The sequence below is a fragment of the Ammospiza nelsoni genome, chromosome 7 (genome assembly GCF_027579445.1).
Source record: "Ammospiza nelsoni isolate bAmmNel1 chromosome 7, bAmmNel1.pri, whole genome shotgun sequence".
In the NCBI taxonomy this organism is placed as follows: Eukaryota; Metazoa; Chordata; class Aves; order Passeriformes; family Passerellidae; genus Ammospiza; species Ammospiza nelsoni.
The window spans coordinates 24,083,948-24,111,747 of NC_080639.1; the positions used below are offsets into that span (position 1 = coordinate 24,083,948).

At 60.8% G+C, this 27,800-nt stretch overlaps 1 protein-coding gene across 2 annotated transcripts; it reads right to left on the minus strand.

Moving 5' to 3' along the window:
* Positions 1–775: 775 nt before the first annotated feature.
* On the minus strand, positions 776–26,904 carry ASIC4 (acid sensing ion channel subunit family member 4). 2 transcript variants are annotated; one of them, XM_059476125.1, is made up of 10 exons: positions 26,329–26,904; positions 3,756–3,900; positions 3,465–3,592; positions 3,215–3,374; positions 2,772–2,828; positions 2,523–2,676; positions 2,035–2,126; positions 1,644–1,723; positions 1,238–1,342; positions 776–958 (listed from the first exon to the last, which is right to left on the minus strand). In XM_059476125.1, exons 1-10 carry the CDS (start codon positions 26,902–26,904, stop codon positions 839–841), a joined length of 1,617 nt encoding a protein of 538 aa, XP_059332108.1. In that variant the 3' UTR covers positions 776–838. The 2 variants fall into 2 exon arrangements, with proteins under 2 accessions (XP_059332108.1, XP_059332109.1); XM_059476126.1 differs by lacking the exon at positions 2,772–2,828.
* Positions 26,905–27,800: the final 896 nt, after the last annotated feature.

A 27,800-nucleotide genomic window follows, 5' to 3' on the forward strand; every position in this document is an offset into this window, starting at 1 on the left:
CTGGGTAAGGAGAGGATGGGTTCACAACAGATTGGGGCAGGAGATGGGGGAGGCAGTAGGTTTGCAGTGCTGAAATGACTGAGGATTATTGGGGGCCAACACTGGAGTGGCAGGGGGAGTCACAGTGCAGGGGTCTGGCTGGGAACAGTGATGGTGGGGCTGCAGCCCTGAGAGACTGCATGAGGTTGGGCAAGGGTGGGCAGATGTTTAGGGGAGTGTCACAGTGGTGGTGGTGGTGCCAGGGGTCAGGGTGGTGCCATGCAGGTGTGGCTGCAGTTGGGGTGTCCCTGGGCTGGCCATGGGGGCCATGCTGCTCAGAGGGGTGCCCTGCAATGCTGCCCTGCCCTGCAGCAGGAAGGGAAGGAGGTGGTTCCCAGGCAGAGGGAAGCTGTTCCAGGCACGTCTCTCTCCTAGGGAAAACCATGCAGGGCAGAGACCACCACCCAGGAGGGGTCAGCAAGGGAAGGCTTGGAGGGGCTCACAGGAACCTCAGCTTCCCCCTTCATGCGCTGCAGCACCAGGGCCTCTCTGGCCCACACCTGCTGCTCCCCCAAACCCCCCTGGCATGCCCATCGCCCTCCACGCTGTGTGCTTGAAACTGGGCTGAGCCCACGTGCTAGGGGCAAGCAGAGGGGACAGGCAAAAGGGCCAGGGGGCTGCTCCAGTGCCGGGGCTGAGGCAGCTCCAGTGGCATCAACTGGGGGTGAACGGTGTGGCTGGTCCTGGCAGTGGGGTGGGGGAGGCAGGGGCCTGTGCCCACCACACCCAGTGCCACGGTCCCTCTCCATAACGCTGGGGAGGGGGGTGACAGGTGGCTGCCCCCCAAACCCAATCTTGCCTAGCAGGCGAAGTCCTCGAAGACTCCCTGGTGAGGGTAGTGGTGGCGGTGGTGGTGGTTGGGCAGGATGCCCGCGTTGTAGGCGCCCTCCACGTGCCGACCCATTGTCTCACAGGGGCTCTGTGGGGAAGGCGGGCAGTAGGATGGGCACAGATTCCATGCATCCTGCCACCTCCCTAGTCCTCCCACCCATCACAGCCTGTCCGCAGGAGCTCCCCAGGGGACACCCAGCTCCCTGCCCCCCTGGGACTGTTCTGACTCTGCAGCCTAAAGGCACCAAATACAGAGCCACACAGACCCTCGATCTTGGGATGATGTGCCCTCCCCAAGGAGTGGGGGCAGACACATGGCCAGGCCCTGTTCTCACAACCTCCAGGCAGCCCAGCCCTGCAGGGGTACCTGGTCCTTCATCTCCTCCAATCCCAGTGTGGCGATGCTGCCCGAGGGCTTCTTCAGAGGTGGCTTGGAGCGGCGCAGGACCCGGCTCACCTTATCTCGGATCACCTGGGTGTAGATGGGGGGTCAGACCTAGACCTGCACACAGGTAGCACCCTGTCTACACAGAACTGCTGCCTGCTCCTCTCTCACCCAGGGATAGTGGGACAGTACCTTGGCACACCACCCTCCCTGTCCTTGGGTCATTGAGGAATGCAGAGGGACCCATTCTCCTCCCACTGCCTTCCTCCAGGTGTTCCCTAATTTGGGGGCTGCTACAGCCCTCTGGGGTGGCAACATGTTTTACGCCCTTCCCAGGAAGCGTGTCTCTGTACCCACTGCTGAGACACATCCCTGAAGGCTAACACACCTCATAGATGTAGTCCAGGATCTCCAAGATGGTGAGGATGCTGGCACCGATGAACAGGCCCATCTGCCCCCCGATGTCCCCTGGGGAGGAGGATGGGAAGATGGTCATCAGGAGATGCTGTGCAGCCCACTGGAAGCCTGGGGTGGGCCAGCAGGGCAGAGCCAAGGCTGCCAGATTGTGGGGTACAGAGCAGTCATGGGGGCAGGGTCAGCAGGATCAAGGGCATGGGGAACATGCAGGATAGGGGACAGTCAGCAGTGTTCCACCCTTCAGCCACCCTGTGTCTGGCTGCTGCTCTGTGTGATCTCTTCCCCTCCAGACCCTCATCTTCCCAGGGCTGGGACCCAGAGCTCCGCGCCTTAGGGCCCCAGAGGAAGGGGAGGGGAGTCACCGAGAAGCCCAGCAAGGTCATAGGCTTTCTTCTGCTCAATGGCTTCGTAGTTGAGCGCCTCAAAGAAGATGTCCAGCACCAGGAAGTTCTCCCTGTGGGGACACCATTGTGCTGAGCAAAAAGGGCTGATCTGGACCCTCCTTCATCACTTCCCACAAACCTCCCATGTCCCCCAGCCCTCCAGCTCTCAGGTGCTCCCAGATGCTCCCATGGCCCTCATGAATATTTGGGCTGGTGCAGTGGGGACATGGATGGGGCATGTCCCAGGCCAGGAGAGACAGTGGGGTGGGCAGGTGCTGGCAGGAGGGCTGGGAAGATTGGAAAAGTTGGGAAGAAGCTCTAGTGAAAACACCCGCGCACAGAGGATGCTGCAGCAACCAAGTATGCCAGGACCCTCTCTCTGCATGCTGCCAGGAGTGGAGTGGAAGTTCCCAGGGTCCCCAGCCCCCTGCCCATTCCCCTGGAATACCCCAGTGCTGGCAACTCACCGAATGTAGGTCTCGTTCTTGTTGTACTTGCGGGCAAGGTAGCGCGCTGAGCCCTTGTTGGGGATGCGGACCATGGAGATCTCCTTGCCATAGCGTGTCAGGTTGCACGGTGTGGGGCAGCTGCAGCGCTCCTGGCTGTCCTCCACTGCTGCATCTGGGGGCAGACACCCATTGGCACAGGCACAATCTCCAGCCACCTCCCTGGGGCACTCAGCCAGCCCCTAGATGCCCACCCACTGCCTCACCTACCCAGTGTGTGGTCAGCACACTCGATGTACACATTAGGGGAGCAGATGGACTCATTGCCTGTGGAGAAGCAGTGGTTGGGAGGGGGGGAGTCCAGTCAGATTCTGCCCCCCCACTCTTAACTCACTCCCTTGGAGGTAGTGCAGAGGGCAGGGTGCAAAGAGGATGGGGAGGAGTGACCCTTGGGTGCAGGTTAGTTGAGGAAGATGTGGCCCAGGTACAAGGCAAACAGGGAAGGTGCTGACCTGTGGTGTAAGGAGGGTAGGACAGGGGCTGACCCAGCATGTGGAGAGGATGGGGTGGTCCCTGGGTAGAGAGAGATGGGGCCAGGGGAATCCTTGGGTACAGAGGTGATCTTTGGGTGCAGACTGCAGGGAGTTGGAGCAACCCCAGCAGGACTGTTGGGGCAGTGGGGCACCCCTCACACCATCATGCACACCCCTCACCTGGCATATGGACCATGCGGCAGTGGCAGCTCTGCACCACGGCCTCCTTCTCACACTGGAGGCGGCAGGCAGCGATGCTGTATGTGTCATAGCCGGGCAGCAGCTGCTCCCCCTGCATGCTGGCCCGGCAGTTCCCCCATGGCTGTGGCAGGTAGGTGAGCTGTTAGGGTGAGAAGGGCATTGCTACAGGGCTGTGCTGGGCTGAGTGCCAGCAGGCACTACCCCGGGGCTGTGGGGCATCCCGCCTTACCCGCTGCTCCTGGCAGGACACAAAGGTCTGGAAGCCAGGCGAGACACCAAAGCCCAGCTGATGGATATAGGGTGGCTCGTCCTGGCTGTGGATCTGGACCCGGATGCCAGCTTCAAATGATGTCTCATCTATGCGAGTACAGAGGTGCTGCATGCCTGCACTGACCCAGCACCTGCACCCCTCTGATGCCCTGCTTCATCCGTAGTCCCCTCACAGGGTGCTCTGCTTGCTCAGCAACCTGCATCCTTGCACCCATCACCTGTGCCCTGCCTGAGCCATAGCCCCACTTACTGGTCTCTCTCCAGATGGGCAGGTACTCTTCCTGCTGGATGTCCAGCATGATCTCCAGCCCGTTGCCCATGCCACCCTGGCGGGTCACACGTGGATTCCTCCGATCCCCATTGAAGGTGTAGCACTTCCCATAGCGTGTGTAGACCTGGGGATGGAGAGAGCAGTGGTAAGGGAGCAGGCAGGGATCTGGTCGAGTATTCTGCAAGCAGGATGAGGTCCAGAAACTCCTTTTTGATTCCATGGAGGTGATGGAAGGAAGGTACAGTCTTTCATGACCTTTGGAAAGGCTCATCACAGCCTGACTCCCTACTATACCACTCCTCCACCCTGGCAGGACGGGGGGTGAAGCATCATTCCCAGTACCCATGGGGCAGCCCAGCTGTCCTGCACCTTCCAGCAGGGAACTCACGGGAGTGAAGTGCTGGGGCCCACAGCGCTCTCCCTGAAAGCGACACTCCACCAGCATGTCCTCGATCTGGTGGCCCAGGCGGTGAAAGAAGCTCTGCATGGTGCGCTCGGAGCGGCGGGGTGGCAGGAAGCGCGAGTAGTTGGCCAGACGCGTCAGCCAGGCACGCTGGTCCTCCCCCAGCACGGCCAGCATCTCGGGCACCAGCGAGTGGTTCTCCCGGGCCAGCCCCAGCCACTCTCCCACCGAGTAGAGGTCGGGCTTGGTGAGGTGCAGGAAGCGTGCCCGGTTGGGGTTGCAGAGGGTGACAGCCGGGAAGCGGAGCTGGGGTGCCCAGGCGAGGCGTGCGCGGGTGTGCACGGGCCGCGAGAGCAGGTGGTGCAAGCGGTCGGCGGCGCCGGTAGCCAGCAGCCCGGCGGAGGCCAGGAAGGCCAGGCTCCAGAACAGGCGGCGCAGGCGGGACTGGGGCCGGGTACACATGTAGTGCAGCCCGGGGATCCGGGTGGCTCGCAGGATGCCGACAACGAGCTGGGGCGCGCTGCTGTCCTGGGGTCGTGTCAGAACTTCCCCGTCCTGGCAGCAGGCAAGGGGCAGCGGCATGGCTGCATTCAGGGTGGCTCCTCTGAGGGTGGAAAGTGGGCTGCAGACTGCCCCTGAAGCTGTCCAGGGTCCCTGCTCCCCTCCAGGGATCTCTCCCTCCTGGGAGGCTTTTGCTCTGCACCTTCCTGGAGATGAACAAGGCAGGCGCCTTCCTGAGCTGCTTCGGTGATGGGTGAGGGGAGGGAGAGGAGGGGGTTGCTGCAAACACGCCTTTCCCCAACCTGCATTCAGGAATGGAAAATTCCTTCTCAAGCTGGGTCGGGACAGGGGTGTGTGTTGTCTTACCCCAGGCAAGCTGAACTGGCAGCCCCCAGTGTCCCAGCATGGTGGGCATCTCTGGATAGCAATGACCTGTCTCAGGCACACTGTGTGAACCCTGTGCCTAGGAATGTCATGCTTCAGCTCTTCCTCCTTGTCCCTTGCCATGCATTTCAGTGTCACCACAAAATATTGTCTGGACCTCAAGGGTTCCCAGTTGTGTCTGCTCAGCAGCTGGGTACTCTGCCCCATGGAGGCAGGACAGTGACAGCACTGGGAGGCCATCACCTGCTGCGAGTTCTGCTTGGGACCTTGTCTACCTTGTACCTTGGTCTCCCTGTCTCTGAAGCTGGGGTCCTCAGTGCATCTGGGCCAGGTGGGGCGGGAGAAGCGAGACTGTGGGTCAGGAGGAGCGGAACCATGGGGTAGGAGGCTGCACGACAACCCACCTGCGCCTGGCGGGTGCTTTGAAGTGATGGGAGGCTGTGATCAGAGCGCAGCAGTGGCGGGGAGGGGGGGTGGGTGTCTGTACCCAGCTGTCAGCGTGGCTGGCAGCGCCCCGACAGCCTGTCAGCTGCCTTCAAAGCTCAGCACTGTACTCTCCTCAGCCTCTCATCTCCTGCTGCTGCTGCTTCTAGGCACCCACCTTCAGCGCTCACCCGGCGTGGGCTGGCATGGGGAGGGGGTGTCCCTCATGCTCCACAGCTCCAGGAGAAGTCAGGGCTACTGGGCCCAATCAAGAGCAGCATCACGGCAGAAAAAGGCCAGTGGTAGCAGAAGAGATTGGAACAAAGGGAACTCCTGATGACCTCAGCAGTGACTCCCCAGCACCATCCCTGTCACAGGCCTTGATGCCTGAGCAGCACGTAACTATAGCCACGATGGGGACACGGCCAGGATCCCATCTGGCAGCTTGGTTACAGGTGCAGGAGGACTTCAGGCCGGTCAGAAGCAGGACAGGCACCGAGGGGGGTGAGCGGAGGCAGCGGGCAGCACCCAAGGGCAGCAGGGCCGCCCATGCCACCCCTCGCAGGCCGCGCCCGCTGTCCCTCACAGGCCGTGCCTGCCGTCCCTCGCAGGCCGCGCCCGCTGTCCCTCACAGGCCGTGCCTGCCGTCCCTCGCAGGCCGTGCCCGCTGTCCCTCGCAGGCCGTGCCCGCCGTCCCACACAGGCCGTGCCCGCGGTGCCAGGTGCTCGGCGGGCGCTGCCCGGCAGGGGGCAGCAGCGCCCCGCGCTCCGCGGCCCCGCGCCCACGCCACCCCCGGGCCCGGCCCGGCCCAGCCCCAGGGCAGCCCCTGAGCCGCACCGGGCGGCCGCTGAGCTCTCCGGGTCCTGCTGTACACCCGCCGCCCAGTCCAGCGCTGGCACCATCCCCGGCGCGGACGCTCCGCTCCCTGCACGCTCGGGACCCTGCGGTACCCGCCCTGAGCTGTCCCCTCAAGCGCTGTATCACCGCAGCAGCGCCAGGACACGGGTCAGCCCCTCGCTGTGGGGCGGCTGCAGCCGGCTCGGCTCTTCTCTGAGATTTATCGCGGCTGTGAGCGCCGGCGGCTGCCAGCCTGATACCATCAGCCACGGCACACCAGGGCAGCTTCTATATTAGTTTTCTTTAAACGGAGGATAAGCTCTCCAGGCTGGAGAAAATGTCATTTCTGTGAACGCTTCCATCTCGTGTCAGTTCAGACATCTCCGGGCGGCATGGCAATCACCCTGGAGGGGGTGAGGGATGGGGATGGGATGCAGAGGCTGGGGCATATGGGGACAGATCTTAGGGACAGGGACCAGTGTTGGGCAGGATTGGAGGCCCAGGTCCAGCTGTGGTGGTGGCCGTGTTCCAGGCAGGTGGGCGCAGCTGTCGGGGAGGGTGAGGAGCAGGGGTGCCCATGGCGTCCAGCTGAGTTACTCACTTGTCGGCTACTGGGGTACTGAGGCCAGCTGTGAAATCATACTGGCGAGAGCACAGCGCAGTCCTGAAGGGCTTTGCCTTTCCAGCATGACAAATCCAATTAGATAACAGGGAGCGCATGAGGAGGAGGAGGAAGAAGAGCAGAGGAGAGCCTGCCTGTACCAGGAACAGAATTTTCTTCCCGCAGCTGACCCAGAAAAATACCTTGCAGGACTGAAGTGCACATGTCCAGCCAAGGATAGCAACTGAGATACGGGCCCTTGGGCACCCAGCTCTGCCTGCTGGGCACCCATGCGTGTTGCAGTCTTAGGGCCAGAGACACAGGGTTCCCATGTTACATGCTGGTCTCCTTGCCCAGCCAGTGCATGCCAGCATCCCCACACCATGCTCACATGCAGGGGAGACCCCATTAGGGAGGTAATTTCTTGACATGATTCCTCATTTTCTTCTCTCTCCCATGGAGACACGCTGACCTTGACAGAAATAGCTGCCTGCGCCTCGGCAGGCAGATCCCAGTCAGTTATTGCTGGGGGCCCCGGCATCTTCTTCCCCAATCCACACAATTCTGGGGGCCCCCAAGTGCCCCCCATGCTCCCAAGACTTGCCTCCCAGCCCCCTTGCTGTGGGGAGCCTTTTGGGAGCAAGATGCTGACTGCCAGCATCCTCATCCTGGCTCACGGCAGCCCACCCGTGAGCACTGGGGGCACAAGGACCAACATCAGGCATTCCCAGTCCCCCATCCCCAGTGCTGCCAGCCCATTGTGCCAGCCTCGGGCTGATCCCAGCTCATGCAGGTATTTCCACGGCTTACACGGCTCCCCATGGTATTTAGCCTCTGGAAGACGACGTTGAACATTGCAGGCAGTGACAAATCCTGATTGCTCTGAGGAGACAAGAGGCTGCACTAAGCTTCCAGCCAAATGTTTTCATGCAAGGGGAACGAGCTGCAACATGTGTGGTGCCAGCGGGGCCTGCTGCTGTGTGCCTGGGCCACCCAGCCCTGCTCCCACATCCCCACGGGGACAGCCAGCCCTGCTCCCACATCCTCACGGGGACAGCCAGCCCTGTTCTCACATTCCCACTGGGACATGCAGCTGACGGGCAGGCCCTGGGCATGGGCACATCACACAGGAGCAATCACCCCAGCATAGAAGCACCCCTGAGAACAGTCATCATTGGGGCCTAGTGGGGACGGAGACAGGAATGGGGGGACACCAGAGTGCTCCCCACCTGGATTTGGTGGGGATGCTAGCCCAGGGGTAACCTTGAGGGGCATGTCCAGGTACTTGAGCCCGGAGAGCAAATTAGCATGGGCAAGGCTGTGACACAAAGGAAAGCAGCCTCCAAAACCTGAAGTGCTTTTTCCTGCATGAGTGCAGGCAGCTGGAGCACAGGGATGTTCCTGGACAGGACACATGGCACAGGAACTGGGGCCAAAATGGGATGACACTGGTAGAGCTGGGGCAATGGCACACCCAGGCACCCTGCCTCCTGCTCTGCCCCTGCCTCACACTGTGGCCATCCCAGCTCTGCTGGAGCCCCTCCCCATGCCAGAGGCCCCCCCCGAGGCAGCCCCCATCCCCACCAGCCTGCTCCCCCCGCACAGCACAGCCAGCCCCGCCTGGGTGCCCCGGGAGGGAAGCCGCAGCGCTGACGCCAGCATTACAACTGCCCGGGATATGAGATCCGCTTGGATTCAGCAATTTCAACTCATTTCAAGCCCGATTCTGCAGCAATTTTCTGAGCCAGTGGGATGTTTTTGCCACTGCAAACGTCCCTTCTCATGCATGGTCGCACCATTTCCTTTCCCCGCTCCCAGGAGGATTTGGGGAACGGTGCCAGTTTGGCTCGACCCCAGCTCTGGCAGTAGCACAACCATCTCCCACACTAGCAGCCCCTCAGTGCAGCCCCTGCCCCACACGGAGCTGCTGGGATGCCTCCTGCAGGACACACAGCCCTGCACATGGGCTCTGGGGCTGCTGCCTCCATGGGGCACCAGGCTCTGCATCCTCAGCCCAAACAGAGCAGGGCACCTTAGGCACAGCACACACAAGTGATGGTTTAAAGCTTTTTGTTTCCCCTATCCTGTGAAGAACTAAGCTCTGGAATATCTCCTGCAGCTCCCTGATCTACCTCCAAAGGAAGAGGGAAAACAGTGTGGGGCAAGGGGGCCAGAGGCTGCTGCAGGCATATCCCAGAAAGGCCAGGACCCCTCTGCCACTGCAGCTGTGCCTCTCTCTGTGCTACAGGACAGCCCTTGCCAGCTGAGTCCCCTTGGCTAGGCCTGAGCCAGCAGTGGAGCTGTGAGCGTGTGGGGCTGGCAGAGCCCCTTTCATGCCAAGCAGGCTCGCTGCTGGAATACCAATATCTCAGCTGTGCTGCAGGCTGTGCTGCTGGCCAGCCAGAGCAGGGGGAGACACCCCAGCCCCAGCACTGGGCAGGGCAAGCATGTCACAACCAGGCTGCTGCCTCAGGGACAGTGTGTAACCCATGTCCTCAGGAACAGGTAGGATCTAGACCAGGGCATCCTGTTCCTGGTGGCTTAGGAGAGTAGGGATGCAATGCAAGGCAGAGGGGTGCACATGGGCAAGGACACCCTCCCAGAATATCTGCCCACTACTGCCAGTGGCTGTTAAAGCAGGGGGATGTTGGCACCATCCAGCTTTCAGGATCAGCACCTGTGACAGCATGCCCAAATTCATGTGCCAGAGAAAGACCCTTCCCTGCAAACCATTGCCTCAGGAGTCCTGCTCTGGCCAAGCCAGAAGCTGCAGGGAGCTGTGCTGTTTATGCCACATGGAGCCAGGGTGGCTGTGACACAGAGGGGAGTAGCTGGGGACCCCAGCTCTTCATCTCTTGACTTCACTGCACAGACATGGCAGCACACTGCACACACATGACAGCCTGTTGTAGCAGGGGAAAGTGCCATCATGTGGTTGTGCTTTCTACTCCTGCTGCTCCTGGGGGGAATTTGTCCCAGAATCTCACTCATTTCCAACCTAAATTTATTCACGGCCAGTTTTTACCATTTGTTCTCATGCCAGCATTGTCCCTTAGCTTAAATAGCTCTCTTTCCTCCCTTGTGTTTACTCCCTTGATGTATTTATAAACAGCAATCCTATCCCCTCGCAGTCTCCAGCCTGCCAGCCTTCACGTGCCAATCGCTTCTGGTTTCCTCTCCTGATTCAGCCTCTGCCTGCCTGCACAGCCCGGCTGCCCAGCACAGCTTCAGCTCCAGCTCCTCAGCCCTGCCTGCCCAGGGCTCGCACACAGCTCTGCCCCTCATTCCACAGCAGCCTGCCTGCCCAGGGCTCGCACACAGCTCTGCCTCTCATTCCACAGCAGCCATGGGGCAGCATCCCACGCCATTCCGGACTGCTGCCCCAGCCAGGGGTAACCTGCTCCCTGCAGATTTCTCGGCAGCTTGTGCTTTCATACAGCTTGTTTTCATTGTAAGAATCCACCAAAAGTGACACCTGGGCAGGTGAAGGAGCCAACGCCAAGGGAATTGCAGAAGATGAAGTGACAGTGGCCAAGACATGCTGCAGTGCAGGGCAGGGATATGAGGAGGAGGGCGGGCAGGAGCAGTGAAATGAGGGGGCAGGGGCTGGGGAAGTCCAGTTCATCCTGTTGGCAGCCAGAAAACCCCTCTGAGTTGCTGAGCATGCTGCCCACCTACCCTGGTCTCCCCCGTAGTACGAGTGGGGTGCTGGAGCTGCAGAAGGTTTCTGAATGATGTTTCTACCTCCTGCTTCAGGAGGAGCTCAGGGTCCCCACGGGAAAGACTGCACCAAAGCTGCACCCCCAAAATGCCACAACGAGTTTGTCAAACTGCCAAGACACTCCCTAGCTTGGATTTGGAGTGTGCTGATTTGGAGTGTGCTGAGCAGCAATCCTGCCATCCCTCTGTGCACCCTCCGGCGCTCTCCAGCCGGCTTCCCACCCTCAGACACCCCCACGCCGGGCACGCCGCTCCCGGGCACACAGCACAGCACGCTAGGGATAAGCGCTGGGATGGGCTGCAGCTCAGGCCCCCTGCTGCAAACCCAACAAAACACTCACATACATAGACGGCAATAATGATGGGTTTGGGTAGCGGGCTCCCCTTGGCACTTGGAGGAGATCCAGCACCACGCACGGTACTGTGCAGACACAGCTGGCCCGTGCCACTTGTCCTCAGGACCAGAGAAGGATCCCCAGCCCTGTGGTTTCACAGAGATGTAGCACTGAGCCCACACGTCTTGCGGGCTGGAGGAAGCAGGGAACATCAAGGATACCGGAAAGCGGGGTATGCAATGTCCCCGGGGCTCCTTTGTGGAGCTTAGGCAGCCTCTGTTCTTCGGCTGTTGTCACCTCGCAGGAGCCCCAGTGCCTCTGCATGGTGCTGGTTGGGCGCTGGTGGCTTTTGGCTGCAGATCCTGGGCACCCCCGGCCCTGTCTTGCTGTCCTTCGCATGCGGGGCCCTGCGGGGATGTGGCCCCGCGTCCCCCTTGGCTCCCGGGCAGCGCATCCCCCGGGGACCGCTTCTCTTTGAAAGCAGCCGTACAGGGAGCTCTGCCGCCCGTCCCCAAAGGGTTAACAAGCAATTTCCTTTGCTGACAGCTCGGAGACCGTTCTCTATCGACTGCGGGAGAATAAGAGGGGAGAAGCAGCGAGATAAAAAGGCAGCAGAGCTGGCACCGCCTGCTTAATCCCAGCGTTTAATCTGCTGGGGCAGCGCAGGCAGCCTTATCTCGCCGTCCTTCTGCTGCTCCATCTCATTACTGCTCCCACGGCTGCCGGGAGATGGGGGAGCTGAGCCGAGGAGCGGGGCCCGGGGCAGGGATGCCGCCTGCCGCCCCGCTCAGCAGCCCGCGCTCCTGGCACCGCCGCACCCCCCGGAGCCCGGCCGGAGCGGGGGGAGCCCACGCGGGGATGGGCACACAGCCTGCGCCCACAAAGCATGCTGCTCGCGCCAGGCGCTGTCACACGGCCTCGGGGACACGCTGCCAGTGTCGCACATTCAGTCACACGTTTCCCAATCACTGAGCTCCGGTGGGCCAACCAGCATGATGCCCAAGGCCCCCTGGGCTCATGAAGGATGCAGGGCTCCATGGGACAGTGCGTGTAGAGCACCCTAGGGCCAGGACAGCAGCCAGGGCAACGCCATCTTGTTCTGCATGTGCCCTTCCCTCCACCCTCACCCATCCAGGTATCCCCCTGCCGTGTCCCAGACCAGATCCGCTCTTCCCACCACGCACACCATGGCCACTGTCCCTGGGACACACCGGCCTGGACCTGGCAGCTCCCGCAGCCTCAGGGCAGGGTTAGGCGGGGGGGGAGGGGGTCCCTCCAGCCGTGGCATTTATCTGTAAATCCACAGCACTGACACGGTGAAGATGAAGCTCTGCTCTTGCCGGGTTGTCACGGGGGTTATCCTCCTGCCTACGGATGGGTTTGCACTGATAAGATTTATTGTCACCCTGGCGGAGGTGCCAGCACCTCACTGCATGCTGCTCTCGCAGGGCTGTGCTGCCTGCCGGGGGCTGTTGTGAGGGGGATGAGCAGCACCTCAAGGAGCAGTTGCCAGTAGAGAGGGTCCCCAAACAAAAGGACAGCCAGACATGACCCTCTGCTCCCTGCTGGTGGGGCTGCTGGGCTCCCTGCCCACCTGTCGCAAGGTGCCTCACACACTCTCTGACCATTTCAGCAGGATGCAGGGGATACTGGTCCCTGAGCTGGACCATGCAGAGCAGAGCACACATCTGTGCTTCCACAGATCTGCTGACAGTGCTGGCATTGCAGCTCCTGTCAGCTCGGCAGCTTCACGGCACTCCTGCACAGTGTGGAGTGATTGGGACTCGTGGGGCTGCTGGGGCAGCCACCACAGGCAATATGGCCTTAGTGGGCAGCGGGGGACAGACAGCATCCTGCAGCCTCAATTCAGCACCAGAAGCTGGCAGGGTGGCTATGGGAACCAGGGCTTCATGCACCCCTGTACTCCAGGGTGACATGGGACGAGCAGGAATACCCTCAAAAGAGGAACTTGGCTCCAAAACACTCTGCTGTGCCATGATCCCTCAGCTGCTCTCTCCTGCCTGCCCCCAGACCACAGTCCCCACCACTGATTTCCCTGGGGCCAGCAGGGATTGCCCTGAGCCACCTGGTGCAACCAGGCAGGGGCTGAACCAGGCTAAATCCCCGAGCAGAAGGAGGGGCAGCCACCTGCCAGCATCCTCCCCTTCTCTGAAGGCACCACATCAGCCTCACACAGCTCTCCCACCACCCTGCCCCATCCAAACCCCCACCTCCTCCCTTTCTCCTCCCCTCCAGCCGCTGACCCCCGACACTGCTGTGGGCTTTGCTCTCTCTGACAACACGAATTTGACTCCAATATGTCAGAACTGAAGGAAACAACATGCAAGCAAACAGCCTGAGTGAGCCCTGGATGCAGCCTCCTCCCCAGGGCCAGGAGGCCAGTGGGGATGATGGTGCAACCCGACAGCACACAGGGAGTCCTAGTGAAGTGGGGTGATCACAGCTCAGTGGGAAAGGGCTCCTTAATAGCTGAGCCCTTTTAGCAGAGATTAGGGAGCTGCACGGCTTTGATCTTTGATTGCCAATTTGCATCTTGAAGGCGCTGGGACCTCATCCAGCCTCAGCACAGCCCTTTGTGGTTATCTCGTGGCTAATGGATTTGTTCTTAATGCCGGAGCGTGCAGGCTAAAGGCTGATTAAACCCTCTCCGCGGCGCTAAATCAATGGAACAAACATGATAGGGGTTGGCTTTCCCCAGCCTGGGTGCTCCCGGGCAGAGGGGCTGATGGAGAGAGCCCCCGCACCCGGGCACTGACAGGGGATCCCTCCTCGGGGCTGCCGGCAAGGGCAAGAGCTGCGGATGCTGGCAGGCAGGGACAGCCCTGCAGCCCATGTCCTTCTGTCCCCATTGTCTGCTCTCCATGGAGGTGATGGACAGCCCTGCAGCCCATGTCCTTCTGTCCCCATTGTCCGCTCTCCATGGAGGTGACGGGCTGGGTGTGTCAGGACTCCCAAGGCATCTGCTTCTCCTGCGTGTTTGGGCCACATTGCCCATTTGCTGGTCCTTGGCACCTGCAGGAGCTCCTCAGCTGTCCTCTTCAGCTCCTCCCAGCTCCCAGGGCTTGCTGTGGGAGCAGGGACAGGAATGGGGTCAGGCAACCTGCCCCTGCAGCTGGGGACCTCCTTCTCCCCTCTTTATACCACTTTGCCTCCCACATAAAGGGGAGCAGCACTGGCAGCTCCCACCTCCTTTCTTCAGACCATTTCCCCTTGCTTCTGCTTGGATCCAGTGCCTCATTCCCAGGACTGTATGCTGCTCCCAGCATTCCATACATCACATGCTGGGAGCAGGTATGTCTGTGCACACTTTCCATAATGCCTGAGGTGTCCATTGCATGGCCAGCTTCAGAAAAATACAATTCCCATTGTGTCTGCAGGCAGCGTGAACAGAGGGCTCAAAATGCACCCTGCTCACTCATGCCTCAGGAACAGCTGGTCCTTCATCCTAATCGCTGCCTGGGCTGTGGGCCTGGGGATGGGAGCTGAGCACCTGAGACAGGCTGGACTAAAGTTTTGGGGACGAGGAGCTGTGGGGAATAGGAGTGAAGATGAGGGTTGTGTGGCTGCAAGCTGGGAGGAGTCTGAGAGCATTTTGCAATTTTGCTTTTTGCAGGGCTCATGGCATTGGCCCAGCTGCTGCCAGGTCAAAGCTACCTGCAGGTGAGAGGAGCCCTGATCAGGGACCTTACTCCAGAGCCCCGCTCCTATGCTGGAGGGTGACACGTGATCTGCAACACAGGTAAGCTCAGAACAGCACCCTGCTGGGCACCAGTCCGTGGGGAAAAGGTGTTGGAAGCCCCCCATGGGCCCCAGACTGTGCCCATGCCAGGCTCAATCCTGGTGAGCAGCTGCCTCAGAGGCAGCTGAGTACAGCATGGAGCTGGTGGGATCACACACCGAGATTCCCATCGGCAAACCACTCTATTGAAACATCTCCTCTTTGCCAATATTTGCCAAGTACGGGAGATAAAGTGGCTACAAGTCATCAATGCCGGCATTTCAGTCCACTAAGGCTGGCAGTGGAGGAGCAGCCGGGCAGTCAGGCAGCTGCCAGGGTGGGGGGTCCTGCCAGCTCAGCCCCCCAAGCCCCCTGCAGCAGAGCAAGGAGAGCCAGGATCCCTCCACACTGGTGCACAGCACCTCTGGAACCTGGGATGGACGCTGCTGCCATGGGCACCACTGCCTCTGCCACCCTGCCCCGGGCATCAGCACAGCCCGCCTCCTGCCAGGACCCCCACCTCTGCACCATGAGAGCCATCTCCTGCAGGTCAGCATCTCCCTGAAAGTCTCTCTGCAGCACCAGTGCCCTGCCTCCAGCGCTGGGCATCCTCTCCATGTCATCCCAGTGACCTCAGTATCTCTGCCCTGCCCTGCCCTGCCTGCACCACACACTCTTTCCCCCCCTTGCTCCAGGCTGCCTGTGCAGTCTCTGCAGCGGTCCATATGAGGATGAGACAGGACACAATGCTGAGATACAGCTCCTGGAGGAGAAGCCCAGAGCATTATCAGCACAGGGAGTTAATTAAGGTCATGTCAGGCGATAAGGAAACAGGATGTCAGAGCAGCCGCAGCAGCACAGGGGGGTCAGATCCTGAAAAACTCCCTCTGAAAAGCAGCTCCACTGAGATGTGATCAGCCAGGTGCTCGGGGACAGAGCAGCTGTCATGGCCATGCAGGCAGGGCTCCATGTATGGCACTGTACATGCCGTACCATGCCCAGTACAGGATAGAATGGGATGGGCTGAAATGGGATGGGGATGGGGATGGGGATGGGCAGGAGGCCTGGTAATACACCATTTCCTGGGCCAGGAGAGCCTGCTGAACAGCCTGGTTACTTCCTCCTGTCCTTATGGAGAAGCAATGCATCTTGGTGTGACCAGTGTCATGCCAATAGGGCAGGAATTACTGTGAACCCCTGCCCATAATTAGCACATGTAATTGCAGACACTCTCTAATTAGCGGGATCTCAGAGCTGGGTATGGCAGACTACTTGACAGCGCTTGCATTGCTCCTGCCTCAGACTGTTCACCCTCCTGCTCAGTGACGACTTCACCCCTGAGCCAGGCAGTGCCATGGGGCTGGGAGAGCCAGGCTGACCTGGCATGGCACACCAGTCACAGCAGGGTGGTGGGAGCAGGCTGTGGGCAGGGAGATAGGCATGGGGGACACACTGCTAGTGCAAATCCATCTTTCCTGCACAAATTGCAGCACGACCTGTAGCCCTGCCTTGCTGGGCAAGTGCTGAGCTGATGGGACATAATTAATACTTGCATCAATCTCAGCTGGATTTGCATAGTGCCCTCAGTCCTGCGCTGTTCAGGAAGGCAGGCTGCTCCCAGCCTTTCCCAGGGGCAGCAGCACCAGATGCTGGGCTGGCCCTGCCTCCTCTGCAGGAGTCACAGTGCCAGCATGGCCCCTGACTTGCCCCCACATGCACCCTAGCCCTCCTTGCCCCACTGCAGTGGGGACACCTGCAGGCCCCTTCCCTGCCCTGCTCCAGCCACTGGAGCATTGAAGACAGATGGAAATGCTTCTCTGTGCTGTGGTCTCTCCCGCACTCCTTGTGCTATGAAGAAATTGTGGAGACAGCAGCTTGGGAGTGAAGGACGCAGCAAGCTTTGGAGGGCAAAGGGATAAGGCTGAGCTGCAAACACCCCCAGGCAGCTGGAAGGCACAGCAGTGCCCACCTCTGCATGACCAGATGGAGTTAAAGGTCCATGAGAGAAAGGCAGCATCCACAGACAGTGCCTCTTTCCTGGAACACTCAGCTCCCTCCTGCCCCTGTGCTGCTCCCATGGCCCAGGTGAATCCCCCATCCCACCAGTGAAGGGGTCTGGGAGGAAGAAGATCCAGGGGAGAAAAGACCCTGGAGTGGTGGCAGGAATGCCAGGATGCAGGCAGGGACCACAGCCCTCACCTTGCTGCCCTGTGGGTGCACAGGCAGGTGGAAGAGGGACGGGGCAGTACAGGGATGTGCAGGGTGTCACTGACCCCAGAGATGACAGGCTGATGACATATCCTCGTGCAGCTGAGCACAGTGCCTCTGCATGGCTGCTGACACCACTGACAGCTGCTCCCAGCCCCGTGACACCGCAGGGACCGCCACACTCCAGGCACAGCCGGACTATCGATGGATACAGGGTGAGACACAGGCACATCTCCAGCCCCTGGCCCTGCTCACAAGCTCTCTGCAGCCCCTGCCACCGATGTGTTCCACCCCTGCCTGGCCAGAGGACCCAGAGCACCTGCAGCACCTGTGGTACCTGCAGCACCTGCTATCCAGCCCACCCTGCACACGGGGATGTGGCCACTGATTGTGACTGTGACCAGAGTGAGGGTCACACTGATTGCAGCTGCCCAGATGAGTGCATCCAGCTCAATCAGAGCTGCACAGCCCTCCTGCATGCCGGGCACTGGGAATTAAACTGCTAATGAGCTGCTGGCTGGAGGGCCGGCAGTTAGTGATTAATCAGAGGCTCTGCTCTGACAAGGCTGTGCCTCCTCTCCCTTCCTGCCCTGCACATCCAAGAGCAAGTGGCCAGCAGTGACCAGGGTGTCCCTCAGACCCTGCTCCCTGCCTGACTCAGCTCTCCAACACAAGGAGGGGTCCCCAACCCCCATGCCACTGGGACACAGGTTCTTCCAGCCACTAGCTTTCCTGTCCCCCAGCTCCTCCTGCACTCACCTCCCCCAGGCTGCCATCAGGTGAGAACCTTTTGTTCTGCTGGAAGAAAACCTGTTGAGCCCAGCTGAGCTCAGCTGATGCTCATCATGTGCAGAGTGTGCTCAGCTTCTGTCTGAGAGCCCAGAGATGAGCAAAGTGATCTGGAGAGCATCTGCAGAGGGGCTTCACGAGGGTGGCAGGGGAGGAGCAGCCATGCAGCCAGTGACATCTCCTGGGGACAGAGCGGGCACATGCAGCAGCCCTGAGCCCAGTGCATCAGGGTATGGGTCCAGTCCCCTGACCCAATCCAGCAGCGCCATTTTCCACCCTCACCTCCTGCCTTCTGCTGGCACAATGGTGGCATGGTGGGTGATGGGGCTGGCAGAGCCCAGCCTGTGCCTGGCACAGCGCAGAGGGCATGGTGGGGGAAGGCTTTGCAATGTGAGCAGGGGACAGCCATTCACAGAACAGTGCAGGGAGCTGCAGGGAAGCTACATGACCTGGAGCCTGCCTGCTCCCTGCTCGAACCCTTCATGGTCATGGCAGAGTCAGGACAGGGCAGGACAGGGCAGAGGTGTCAGCACCCTCCTGTCCTCACACCCTCCCTTGGCTGTGTGTTGGGGCAGTGCCTGGGAGAAAAGGCCAGGAACCGGCAAGGAGCAGGTTAGAGATGCATGTTTTCCTCTATTGCACAATTAATCATGAGAACTTTTTCCTCTCGTGCATGAAACAGAATTTGGCAGGGCGCTCTGACCACAGGGACTGGCTGCATGCTCTCCAGTAAAAACCCAGCCACATCTGGCTAAGAAACAACCTCAGAGCATCCCTGTGTGTACTGGTGGAGAGAGACAGTGCTGGGCCAGGCAGAAAAATCCAGCAGGGTTTGGTTCACAGCCCCTCATGTAGTGAGCATCTTCAGCTCCCAGTGTTTGTCCCCCCCCCCCCCCCATCCCCCAGCACACACATGGCCATGTTGAGTTGTTGGTGCCTTCATCCCTGCCTGCAGGCCCTGTTATTCCAGTCGTGGACATAAAAATGCCTAGGCAGGGACATCCACCCTGTGGCAGCATCCCCTGTCTGAGCTCTCATCCCACCCTGCTGCCTCCCCCTGCCCACTCCATCCACAGCCTGACTGGAGCCTCAGCCCATCCTTTCCCAGAGGGAAAGCGAGCTGAAGCCTCCCCAACAGCGTTCCAGTTATTTGTTATTGGAAAAAGGGGGAAATACGTTTTTCTACAATTATTGTTTTTTCCACCTGACTGGCTGCAAACTTGTTAATTTTTTTCTTTAATGTGTGAACAGTGTCGACGGCAGCTGCATGTCAAATGACTCTACGCCCTATCTGCGGGTCCCTGGCTGGCTTTCAGCACTCGCACCGCAAACATTGCCTTCTATAAATAAAGGCCTATATCTCATCAATGGCAGAACAGCAGAGCTTTATATAGTCGTCTTACATAAAACCGTCTCTCTTTATGGGCTTCAAACCATTTGCGTCACTTAGTGCAGCTCCGTAAACCTCCTTCTCCAGACACTCCCTCATGGAGGGAGACCCGGCAGGCTGCCCCATGCCCCAGGGAGGAGCTGGGATCCCCTCTCTGCCTGGGGCTGTCCCCTGGTGCCTTCGCAGGGCCAGGTGGCAGCTGAGTCCTTGTTCCCCTGCCCCACAGCCTTGGCACCAAGTGCCAGAATGGCAGCCGGCACTGCCAGGCACTCCAGAGCTTGGGGATGGCTGGCCAAGGGCCAACATCACTCACCCTGTCCTTGTGACCCTGTCCCTTACACCTGCCCTGGGGCAGCACAGTCATGGATGCTGGGAGGTGCTGTTCTGTCCTCTGTCACTTGGGAATCAGGGACCTGAGGGTGCAGGGTGACTGGGGACACGGTGCCAGGTGGGGGGACAGACCAGCTCACAGCAGCTCTAACTCTGACATGCAGAGAGCACAAGTCTGGCCATGGCTTTCAACCCCACTGCCCAGTGAGTGCAGGATCCTGGGGGCTGCCCCCATGGCCACAGGTCCCAGCCCCAGGCTCCTGCAGTCCCCAGGGCCCCCGGCTCCATATGGCAGAGCCTTCCCTCCGGCTCGCCGCAGGCGCCTCCTGCACGCAGCGATGGATCGTGGGGGGGTGGCCAGGGGGTGGGGGTGCCGAGACTCCTGCTGGGGCTGCAGCAATGCCGGCCTGCAGGAGGCAGCCCACACCCCTTTGGGACTCTAGGAGCTCGGGGGTGTACGGGGGGGAGTGACAGAGCTGCAGAGACCGTGGTGACAAGCCTTCCTTTACCTCCATGACATCCCAGCTGACTACCCCAGGTGGCTGGAGCCAGAAGGAGACAGGGATATAACAGCATCATGGCACTGGAGCCTGTGGTGCACTCTGACCCATGGCTGTCCCCAGTGCTGTCCATGGGACCCCTGCCACAGCAGGCACTGGCAGAAAGGACAGAGCCACAGCAATGCCCTTCAGCACTGGGGCCACATGGCATCCGACCATACCGCTGGAACAGGGCACCTGCACCCAGCCAGCCCTGCCCCATGCCCAGCCAGCCATGCAGCACCCCATGAACCCCCCTGCCCCATCTGCCAACCTCCCCCCTGTCAGCCCCACTGCCCTGTGTCCCCACTGCCCCATGGTCCCACAGGCACCAGCCAGCACCAGCTCCTGGAGCCAATCCCCTCTGCTGTCTTGTTCCCATTCCTCTCACAGCCATCCGAGGGGCCCAGCCCCCTCTGCAGCCAGCAGTGCCCCACAGTCACCCCACGGGTGCCCTGGCCCCAGCAGTGTCCCCCCTCCCCTCAGCCTGGCACGTGGGCCCAGCCTCACGGCACGTCCCACATCCCTGGGGAGACACACCAGGCGCGGGCGTCCTGGCCGCTGGCTCCCCCCGTATCACAGACAGGCTTATTAAGTGTGTGATATTAAATTACCCAGATAAGAGCATAAGAGCTTTTAAAGTCAATTCATTAAATATAATTATGAAGAGAGCTTTTTTATGCTCACGGTGATCCGATCTCAATCAGGGAGACGGTGGGAAAGCCGTCGGCTCCTCCAGCATCTCTGCTCCCCCGCTGCGTCGCCTCCGCACCCCTCTGCTCCCCCGCCTCACCCCCTCCTGCACGGAGCTGGCACCCACCACCATGGCCCTTGATGCCCGCCCCACTGCCCTGGCACCCTCTCTGCAGTGCTGCTGCTGGTGTCAGTGCCACCCCACATGGATGGAGGCAGGGGGGGATGGTGGCACGGGGGTTTGCTCCTCAAAGGGAGGGGAAGGGGAGGGAATGGGTGTGAGATGGCTGGGGCAGTGGCAGAGGGGTGGAGGGCAGCAGGGTGTGGAGATGCTCAAGTGCAAGAGGCAGGGGTCTGGGAGCTCAGTATGGGTTCTTCCCAGCCATGGATCCCCTTGTCCCCATGATCCAGCCCCCTCGCTGTCCCCTGCAGACCAGCCTCCTCAGACACCTAATGATGCATTCCCACTACCCTGGCGGGAGGGGTGCATGCTTGCCTCCCATCCCACATTCATTAACGGCACTTTGTGACCAATTAGTACCTGGCGACCAGGTGGCACCTGCCCTGACCCACTGCTGGATTCCTCATGTGCAGCCCAGGTGGCTGCATGCCAGGCCTTTGCACCAGGCACCCCTCTTGCTCCATGCACCCACAGCCACAGCCCAGGGAGCAGCTGCCCTTGGGGCTGTTCCCGGATTTATTGGGGGAATCCATGAGGAAGCAGTGGTCCCAAAGACACCTCATGACCCCCCCAGCAAGAATATCTTCCCAACCATCTGAAAGAGAGATTGCCAAGATGCCTGCTTGTCCCCTTGTCACCCCTCCCCACTGTCATGAGGGACCTTGCAGTGACATCCCTAGGTGCAGCCAACCCCTTGCTCTCCCACCACAGTGTCCCAAAATCCCATTATCCCCAAATCCACACGCTTGCTGCCAGAGCCCGAGCACCTGGGACAACAAGGAGCAGCAGCATGGCTGGCAGGGAGCGAGGTGGGCTCCACACTGGGGTCCCTGCAGAAGACTTCGGTGGGGGCTGGTGGGAGCAGCTACCCGCTGCTGGGAGCTGCTGGACTGACATTTATTTTTAGACGTGAATTGTATAAATTAGCATTTCTCAGCGGATTAAGCAGCAGGAATTGTGTAAAATTAAATGGCAACGAATTGCATTAAAGTCCCCCGTTTTCTGGCACAAACAGCGCCTCGAGCCGTGCCCAGGCGGCTCATGTGTAACAACGCCGGAGATGGCGCTGCGCTGCTCCGGACAGCAGCCTGCACTGCCCGGGACACAGGGCTGGAAATGCACAGGCACAGTGGCCAGACTGCGAGGATGGAGGGCTCCAGATGGGCTGTGAGCCCCTGGGTAGCTGGTTCAGGAGCTGGGCTGGGACTGCAGGATGTGGATGCAGTGAGTGGAGTGCTGTGACCCAGATGGGCACAGATGGGCTCAGCTGAGCAGCTCACGGGCATGGGATCTGTGAGGTGCTCCAGTCTCTCCTGGGCACTGACAACACCAGCCCCAGCCCAGCCAGTCCCTGCCAGGCATGGCAGGACACTCATCAGGGTCACAGCCGTGTCACCCTCCAAAGGAGGTGATGCTGTGCTGGGACCTGTATGGCACAGCCTGGCCCAAGAGCCACTCTGTGCCCCAGCCAGAGCAGTTTCTGCAGTACCTGGAGCCCACTGGGCAGCTGTGGGGGGAACAGCCCTGCACAGGAGTACAGGGAAAATGGAGTGGCTGAATGCCAGGGGCTGAGCAGGCACCAGGCAGGGCAGGGCAGGTGAAAAACAATCAGTCCATCGCTTTTACCCAGTAAAAATAGGTTGAAAATGTGACATTTATTAAGTACGATTCTGGTGGAAAGGTCAGAGAGTTCCCATGTCAGGAACAGTGGGAGAGCCTTGTTGGAGGAGGCGACAGCCTGCTGCCCCCGCCCACCCCCAGCCCCAGGATCTCCTGTGTGCATGTGGAATGCAGCTGGGGATGTTGCCCGTCTCAGCACAGGGCTTCCCCCTCTGGGGTCTGCATGGGGCGCTGGGGACATCCCTCTCACAGCCCGAATCCCGGGCAGGCAGGAGGCCGAGCATGGAGCGCAGGGGCCGCTGCCAGCTCCGAGAGGCACTGCCAGCTCTCAGCAACCTCCCTGCTCCCCCCCAGCTTCCAGCCCCGGCACAACTGGCTTCGGCAGCCACACATCACAAACAAAAGGCTTTTGACAACGAATGAGGTTTTGAGAAAGGCACTGGGCTCCTTCCCGGCCGCGAGAGCGGAGGCTCCTGCTGCAGCCACTGCCGGCAAACAGGCGGGATGCTGCTGCCAGCTGAGGGGGCCCCTCCATGCGCTTCTTCCCACAGCCCCCAGACTCCTGCACACCCCATCTGGCTGTACCCCATCTCCAGAGCACTGCCGGGAAGGCTCTCCCTTGCCTCAGTGCCACCTGACGTGGCCAGAGCTGGCCTCGGGCTGTGGCTGTAGCAGGGTGCCAGGCAGGGAGGATAGGGGGATGCAAGCCACCCATGGCAGCTCAGCCCCAGCCCCGTGGGGACACTTCCCAGCCTGCTGGTGAATGGCATGTAAAGAGCACCACGGATTTCCTGCACCAGCACCCTCAGCTCTGCAGCCGCACTGCACAGCCAGCAGTGCTCCCCACCAAGGCACCCATGGCACAGCGTGTTAGCGGGCACTGGGCAGTGCCCGAGCCCTGCAGGGCCTGGGGGCTGTGCAGCACGGTGGGCACGGCTCTGTGGGTCACAAGAGGCTCTCCAAGGCTCCAGCACGGCCCTCCAGCAGCCGGCACGGGGCACATTTGTCAGCGGGGCTGCAGGGAGCCTCGCTGCGGCTCAGGGTTGTCCCTGCCGCTGGGGAGATTTACAGCCCAGTCGGGCTTTATTACATGGAAGATGCTTACGCTGGGGATTTTTTTTTTCCCGATAGTTTCTTAATTTGCTGTCCCATAAAGAATGTGGATTTGTGACGTTGAATAGGGGAAGATCATTTAGCACTCACGGCTCTTACTTAAAGGATCCGCATGAGTTATTTATTGCATGAGCACGGGCTGCAAGCAGCAGTGTGAGGGGACATGCTCCAGCCCTGGCACTGCTCCTGCTCCTGGACAGGCAGTCAGCGGCAGCCCCACAGCTTGGCCACTCTCGTGCTGAAAAACTTCCAGCCTCTGGACAAAGTGCACCTCGTGCCAGGAGGGAAGGAAAGACTCCAGCACTCCTGCAAGCATGGCTGCAGGGAAAGCTCCTTCCCTTCTCCAGTGTCATCAGGGGGACAGCCTCTGCTACACAGGCTGCTCACTGTGGGCTCGGTGCCCTGGGATCCCAAGCAATTTGCCCTGCTGGGATGTGCTGCAGTCTGGGAGCCCCCCATCACTGCTAGGACATGCTGTGACTCACACTCGCCCACAACAGAGCAGATACAAAAGCTTTCTGAACATGAAGGCTCACATGGGGACCCAGAAATGGGACCAACAAAGCTTGGAGCTCCCCACCACACGAGCAGCCTTCACTGGGGCCACAGCTACCAGGCACAGGAGTACCCAAGTCCACACAGCACAGCTGGGACTCAACCCGCCTGCCAAGAAGCCTGTGTTGTGTTTCAGTCATTCCCAGGAGGCACAAGGGACCGATTTGGCTTAGGGAATGGGAGTAGAAGGTTCCAGCTGCAAATGGTATGATGCCTTGACAGGTCCCACTGTTGGCAAGGCTTTGGGACATGTTATGTGGCAGAGAGTTGTATCACATCTTCACCATCTCACCCCACACTCATGTCTGCAGCCTCTCCTGCCCCAGATTCACCCCTTTGCTGCAGGCAAGTGAGAGGTGACAGGTACACCCCTTTCTGCTGACAGCCTCTGATGCCTCAAAGGCCAGAAATGTTGAGCTGTGGACAGGGTGGGTGGAGGCTTTAGGAGCTCTATACTCCCCTTCTTTGGCCATAAGCCCATGGATCAGCTGGCACTGGCCATGCTTACACCTGAAACCTGCTCCGGTGCAGGGTGCCAGCACACCAGAGCCTGGCTGCCTGGGCATCCCCAGGGCATTCTCGTGAGCAGATGAGGCAGGCAGGCCAGCTGGTCCTGCACAGCCACATGCTGAGAAACTGGGTCCCAGTGACTGTCCTGGTGGTCACCCTGCACTGCCACACAGCTCAGCACGTCACACACTCTGTCCATGCTGTGGGGAGCCTGCACCGCTCCATCCACCCGAGCTCTGCCCTGCCAACATCACAGTGCGGCTCAGCACACACCAAATCCCATTGCTACACTGCGCCTCTGCCCAGCACAAGGCTGGGCTCGCTGCCTCCCCCGCAAACCAAAGCTGTGCAGGATCCTCCAGGAGGATCCCAGGGCTGGAGTCAGCATGGCCAAGCCACGTGCAGGACGGTCCAGCACCAGAGCTTCCTGCTCCAAGCGCTGCTGAACCACACTGCTCCCCGGCAAACTCCAGCAGCTGGCGTGGAGCAGGCACAGAGCCCAGCAAATCCCCAGGAGGAGGAGTGGGGCTGCCCGCCCGCTGTCCCCCGCTCCTTCTTCCCCCTCCACTGCAGTGTCCCCTGCCACCACCAGACCCCCGCACAGGGCAGCCCCCCCCCGCAAAGTCTCTTTCTCAGGGACAGCATCACTCTGCACATTGAGCAGGCTTTGTACCGATGGGCACGAAGTGAAACGGAACATGCTGCATCAGCCATTTCCAGCCCCACGGAGCCTCCTCTCTTCCCCAGGATCCTGCACAGCCCATGGCATCCCACCCCGCTCCCCGGAACGAGCGGGTCCGGCTGGCAGCGCAGCTCCTGAGAAGGCGGGAGCCAGCTGAGCAGTAGCCCCTGGCAGCCGTAGGAGAGAGGCGGCTCATTTCCAGAGTCATTAAGGTCTGAAAAGGGTCCCATCAGGTATTCCGCCCGTTCAGCACATTTATTTTCCCAAACCACAGCGGGGATTTATGATTCCAGGCTCAATATTGGTGAGAGCTGCACACTGGCGGCGGTCGGCCAGGGGGTCTGTGCCTGGGCAGGCTGGGCGCTGCTCGGAAGAGGCCGTGCTGCCAGTCCCGGGCAGCGAGTGGGCAGCCCCGGGCATCCCCTGCTCGCCCGGCTGTGGCCGTGCCTCCAGAGCGGAGCGTTTGTGCTCGCCATGTGCACACGTGCGTGTGCAAAGCCTGCAGTCCCCACATTTACACACACCCCAGCGCTAATCCCGCAAAGGCAGGAGGGTTCCCCTGTGTGCAAAGGGTCTCAGCCTGCCCCCCTGTTCCAGCCCCTCTCGCTGAGTGAAGCACCCCGTGTCAGAGCACTTCGATCCGGGGTAAGGGCAGGCTGGAGCAGGACTCTGTGCCACAGCTTTCCCCCTGGCCGCCGCACACCCACCCTGGGGACCGCTGAACCCTGCTGCTCACCCAGCGCGGCTCCTGCCCGTGAGCCCCTCAGTGACAGACCTGCGACAGCCCAGTCCTGTGGCGCAGAGCCCTGCTGAGAGCTCCCACGGAGGATCCTCTCCCTCTCTCCATGTGAAACTTGGAGGGAAACTCAAACAGAGAGAGATGCAAACTTCAGCAGCCGGAGTGAGCCAGAGAGCCCCGCTCCGGTGCGACGCGGCCGGGTGGGTGCCCCCCGTGCCGGTAGGGGCCCCTAGGGAAGCTGAGCCAGGTGTGCACTCACCACAGTGAAATCGCGGGATGAGCAGTTCTCGCCGCTGAAGTTGCAGCTCTTGAGCATATCGTCGAGTTGGTGGCCGGTGCGGTTGACAATGTCAGCCATGTCGGGGTCAGGGTAGAGCAAGTCCGTGGCCTTGTGACCGTCCCGGTCCTTGGGGGGCAGCCCGGTCATGTTGGCCAAGTGGAAGATGTCGGCGTCGGTGAGTGCCGAGTGGCGGTAGCGGTTGATGTTGCAGATGGTGATGGCCGGGAACACCATCTCACGGATGGCCTCCTCGTCCAGGGCCACGACGTGGGGGTGCTCCAAGTAGAGCAGCGCCGACTTGGCCGCCTGGTAGAGGAAGAAGGCGAGGGAGGCCAGGAAGGCAAATGCCCAGAGGGTCTGGCGCACGCCCAGCCGTCCCGACCGGCAGATGTGTCCCAAGCCATGCAGCGTGCTGGTGCTGGCAAAGGTGGCCAGATCCCGGGAGCGGGGCCGGGCAGGCTCCTCGATCAGGCTCTCCTTGTCCCCTTCTTCTTTCTCCTTCTGCTTCTCATCCTCTTCAGCAAATTTGATTTTACACACGATCTCAATCGGCATCTGCCCCGTGCAGCTGGTGTGCCCAGCCAGCGAGCTGTCCCCTGGCACAGGCACCGGCCGAGAGCCCGGCCAGGCGCTGGGAGGGGGTTCGGGTCCCCCCCAAGCCCCAGCACGGCACCGGGAGGGCCGAGCCGTCTCGGGAGGGAAGCGCAGCCCCTCTCAGCAGCTCCGAGCCGCCGCTTCCCTCTTGTCTCACTAGTCGATCGTCTCCTTGTGCCTTCGCTTATCAGCACAAATACAGCTGTCAAAAACCCCTCTCTCTCCTCTCCCTTGCTCTGTCTCTCTGCCTCTCTCCTTCGCTCCTCTCTGGTTAAGACCCCAGCAGATACAGGCAGCATTTAGGCATCATGTGCTAATAAAATCCAGGGAATACTTAATAATTCAAGACATGTCAACATTATTTCATCGTCAAATAAAGAGCAAGCGTCAGAGAAAAGAGGCAGTGTGAAGGGCCCGGCGCCTCCGGGGCAGGGAGCCACGCTGCGCCCTCTCCCCAGCTCCGGCCCCGAAGTGCTGCCGGAGCCACTTGTTTGAATGGCTCGGGAGCCGCCGGAGCCGAGCCGTGCCGAGCGGAACCGAGCCGTGCCGCGCGATGCCGAGTCGTTCGTGCCGCGCCGCGCCGCGCGATGCCGAGCCGTGCCGAGCCGTGCCGTGGCGGGCGGGGCACGGAGCCTGTCCCCCGCCGTCGCCGCTGCCGCCGCGCTCTCCGCCTGGCCCCGCCGTGCCCCGCCGGCCCGTGCGCCCCGGGGCAGAGCGCGGCAGGCTCGGCGGGGGCGGGCAGCCTGCGGGCAGCTCGCCCGGCGGCCCCCTCCTGCTCGCCCGCCTGCGGACTCCTCCTGCCTCGGCGGCTCCCTGGCCGTTAACCGCCTCCCTGCCGCGGCCCGCCGCGACCCACG

Bases quoted from the DNA above. Each gene is read 5' to 3' on its own strand.
- ASIC4 (XM_059476125.1), bottom strand. From the start codon at position 26,904: ATGCCGATTGAGATCGTGTGTAAAATCAAATTTGCTGAAGAGGATGAG. The intron at 1,724-2,034 runs GTGACTCCCCTC...CCTCCTCCCCAG, and splicing joins TGACCTTGCTGGGCTTCTCG to GGGACATCGGGGGGCAGATG. The intron at 959-1,237 runs GTACCCCTGCAG...CCTTCCCCACAG, and splicing joins TGGAGGAGATGAAGGACCAG to AGCCCCTGTGAGACAATGGG.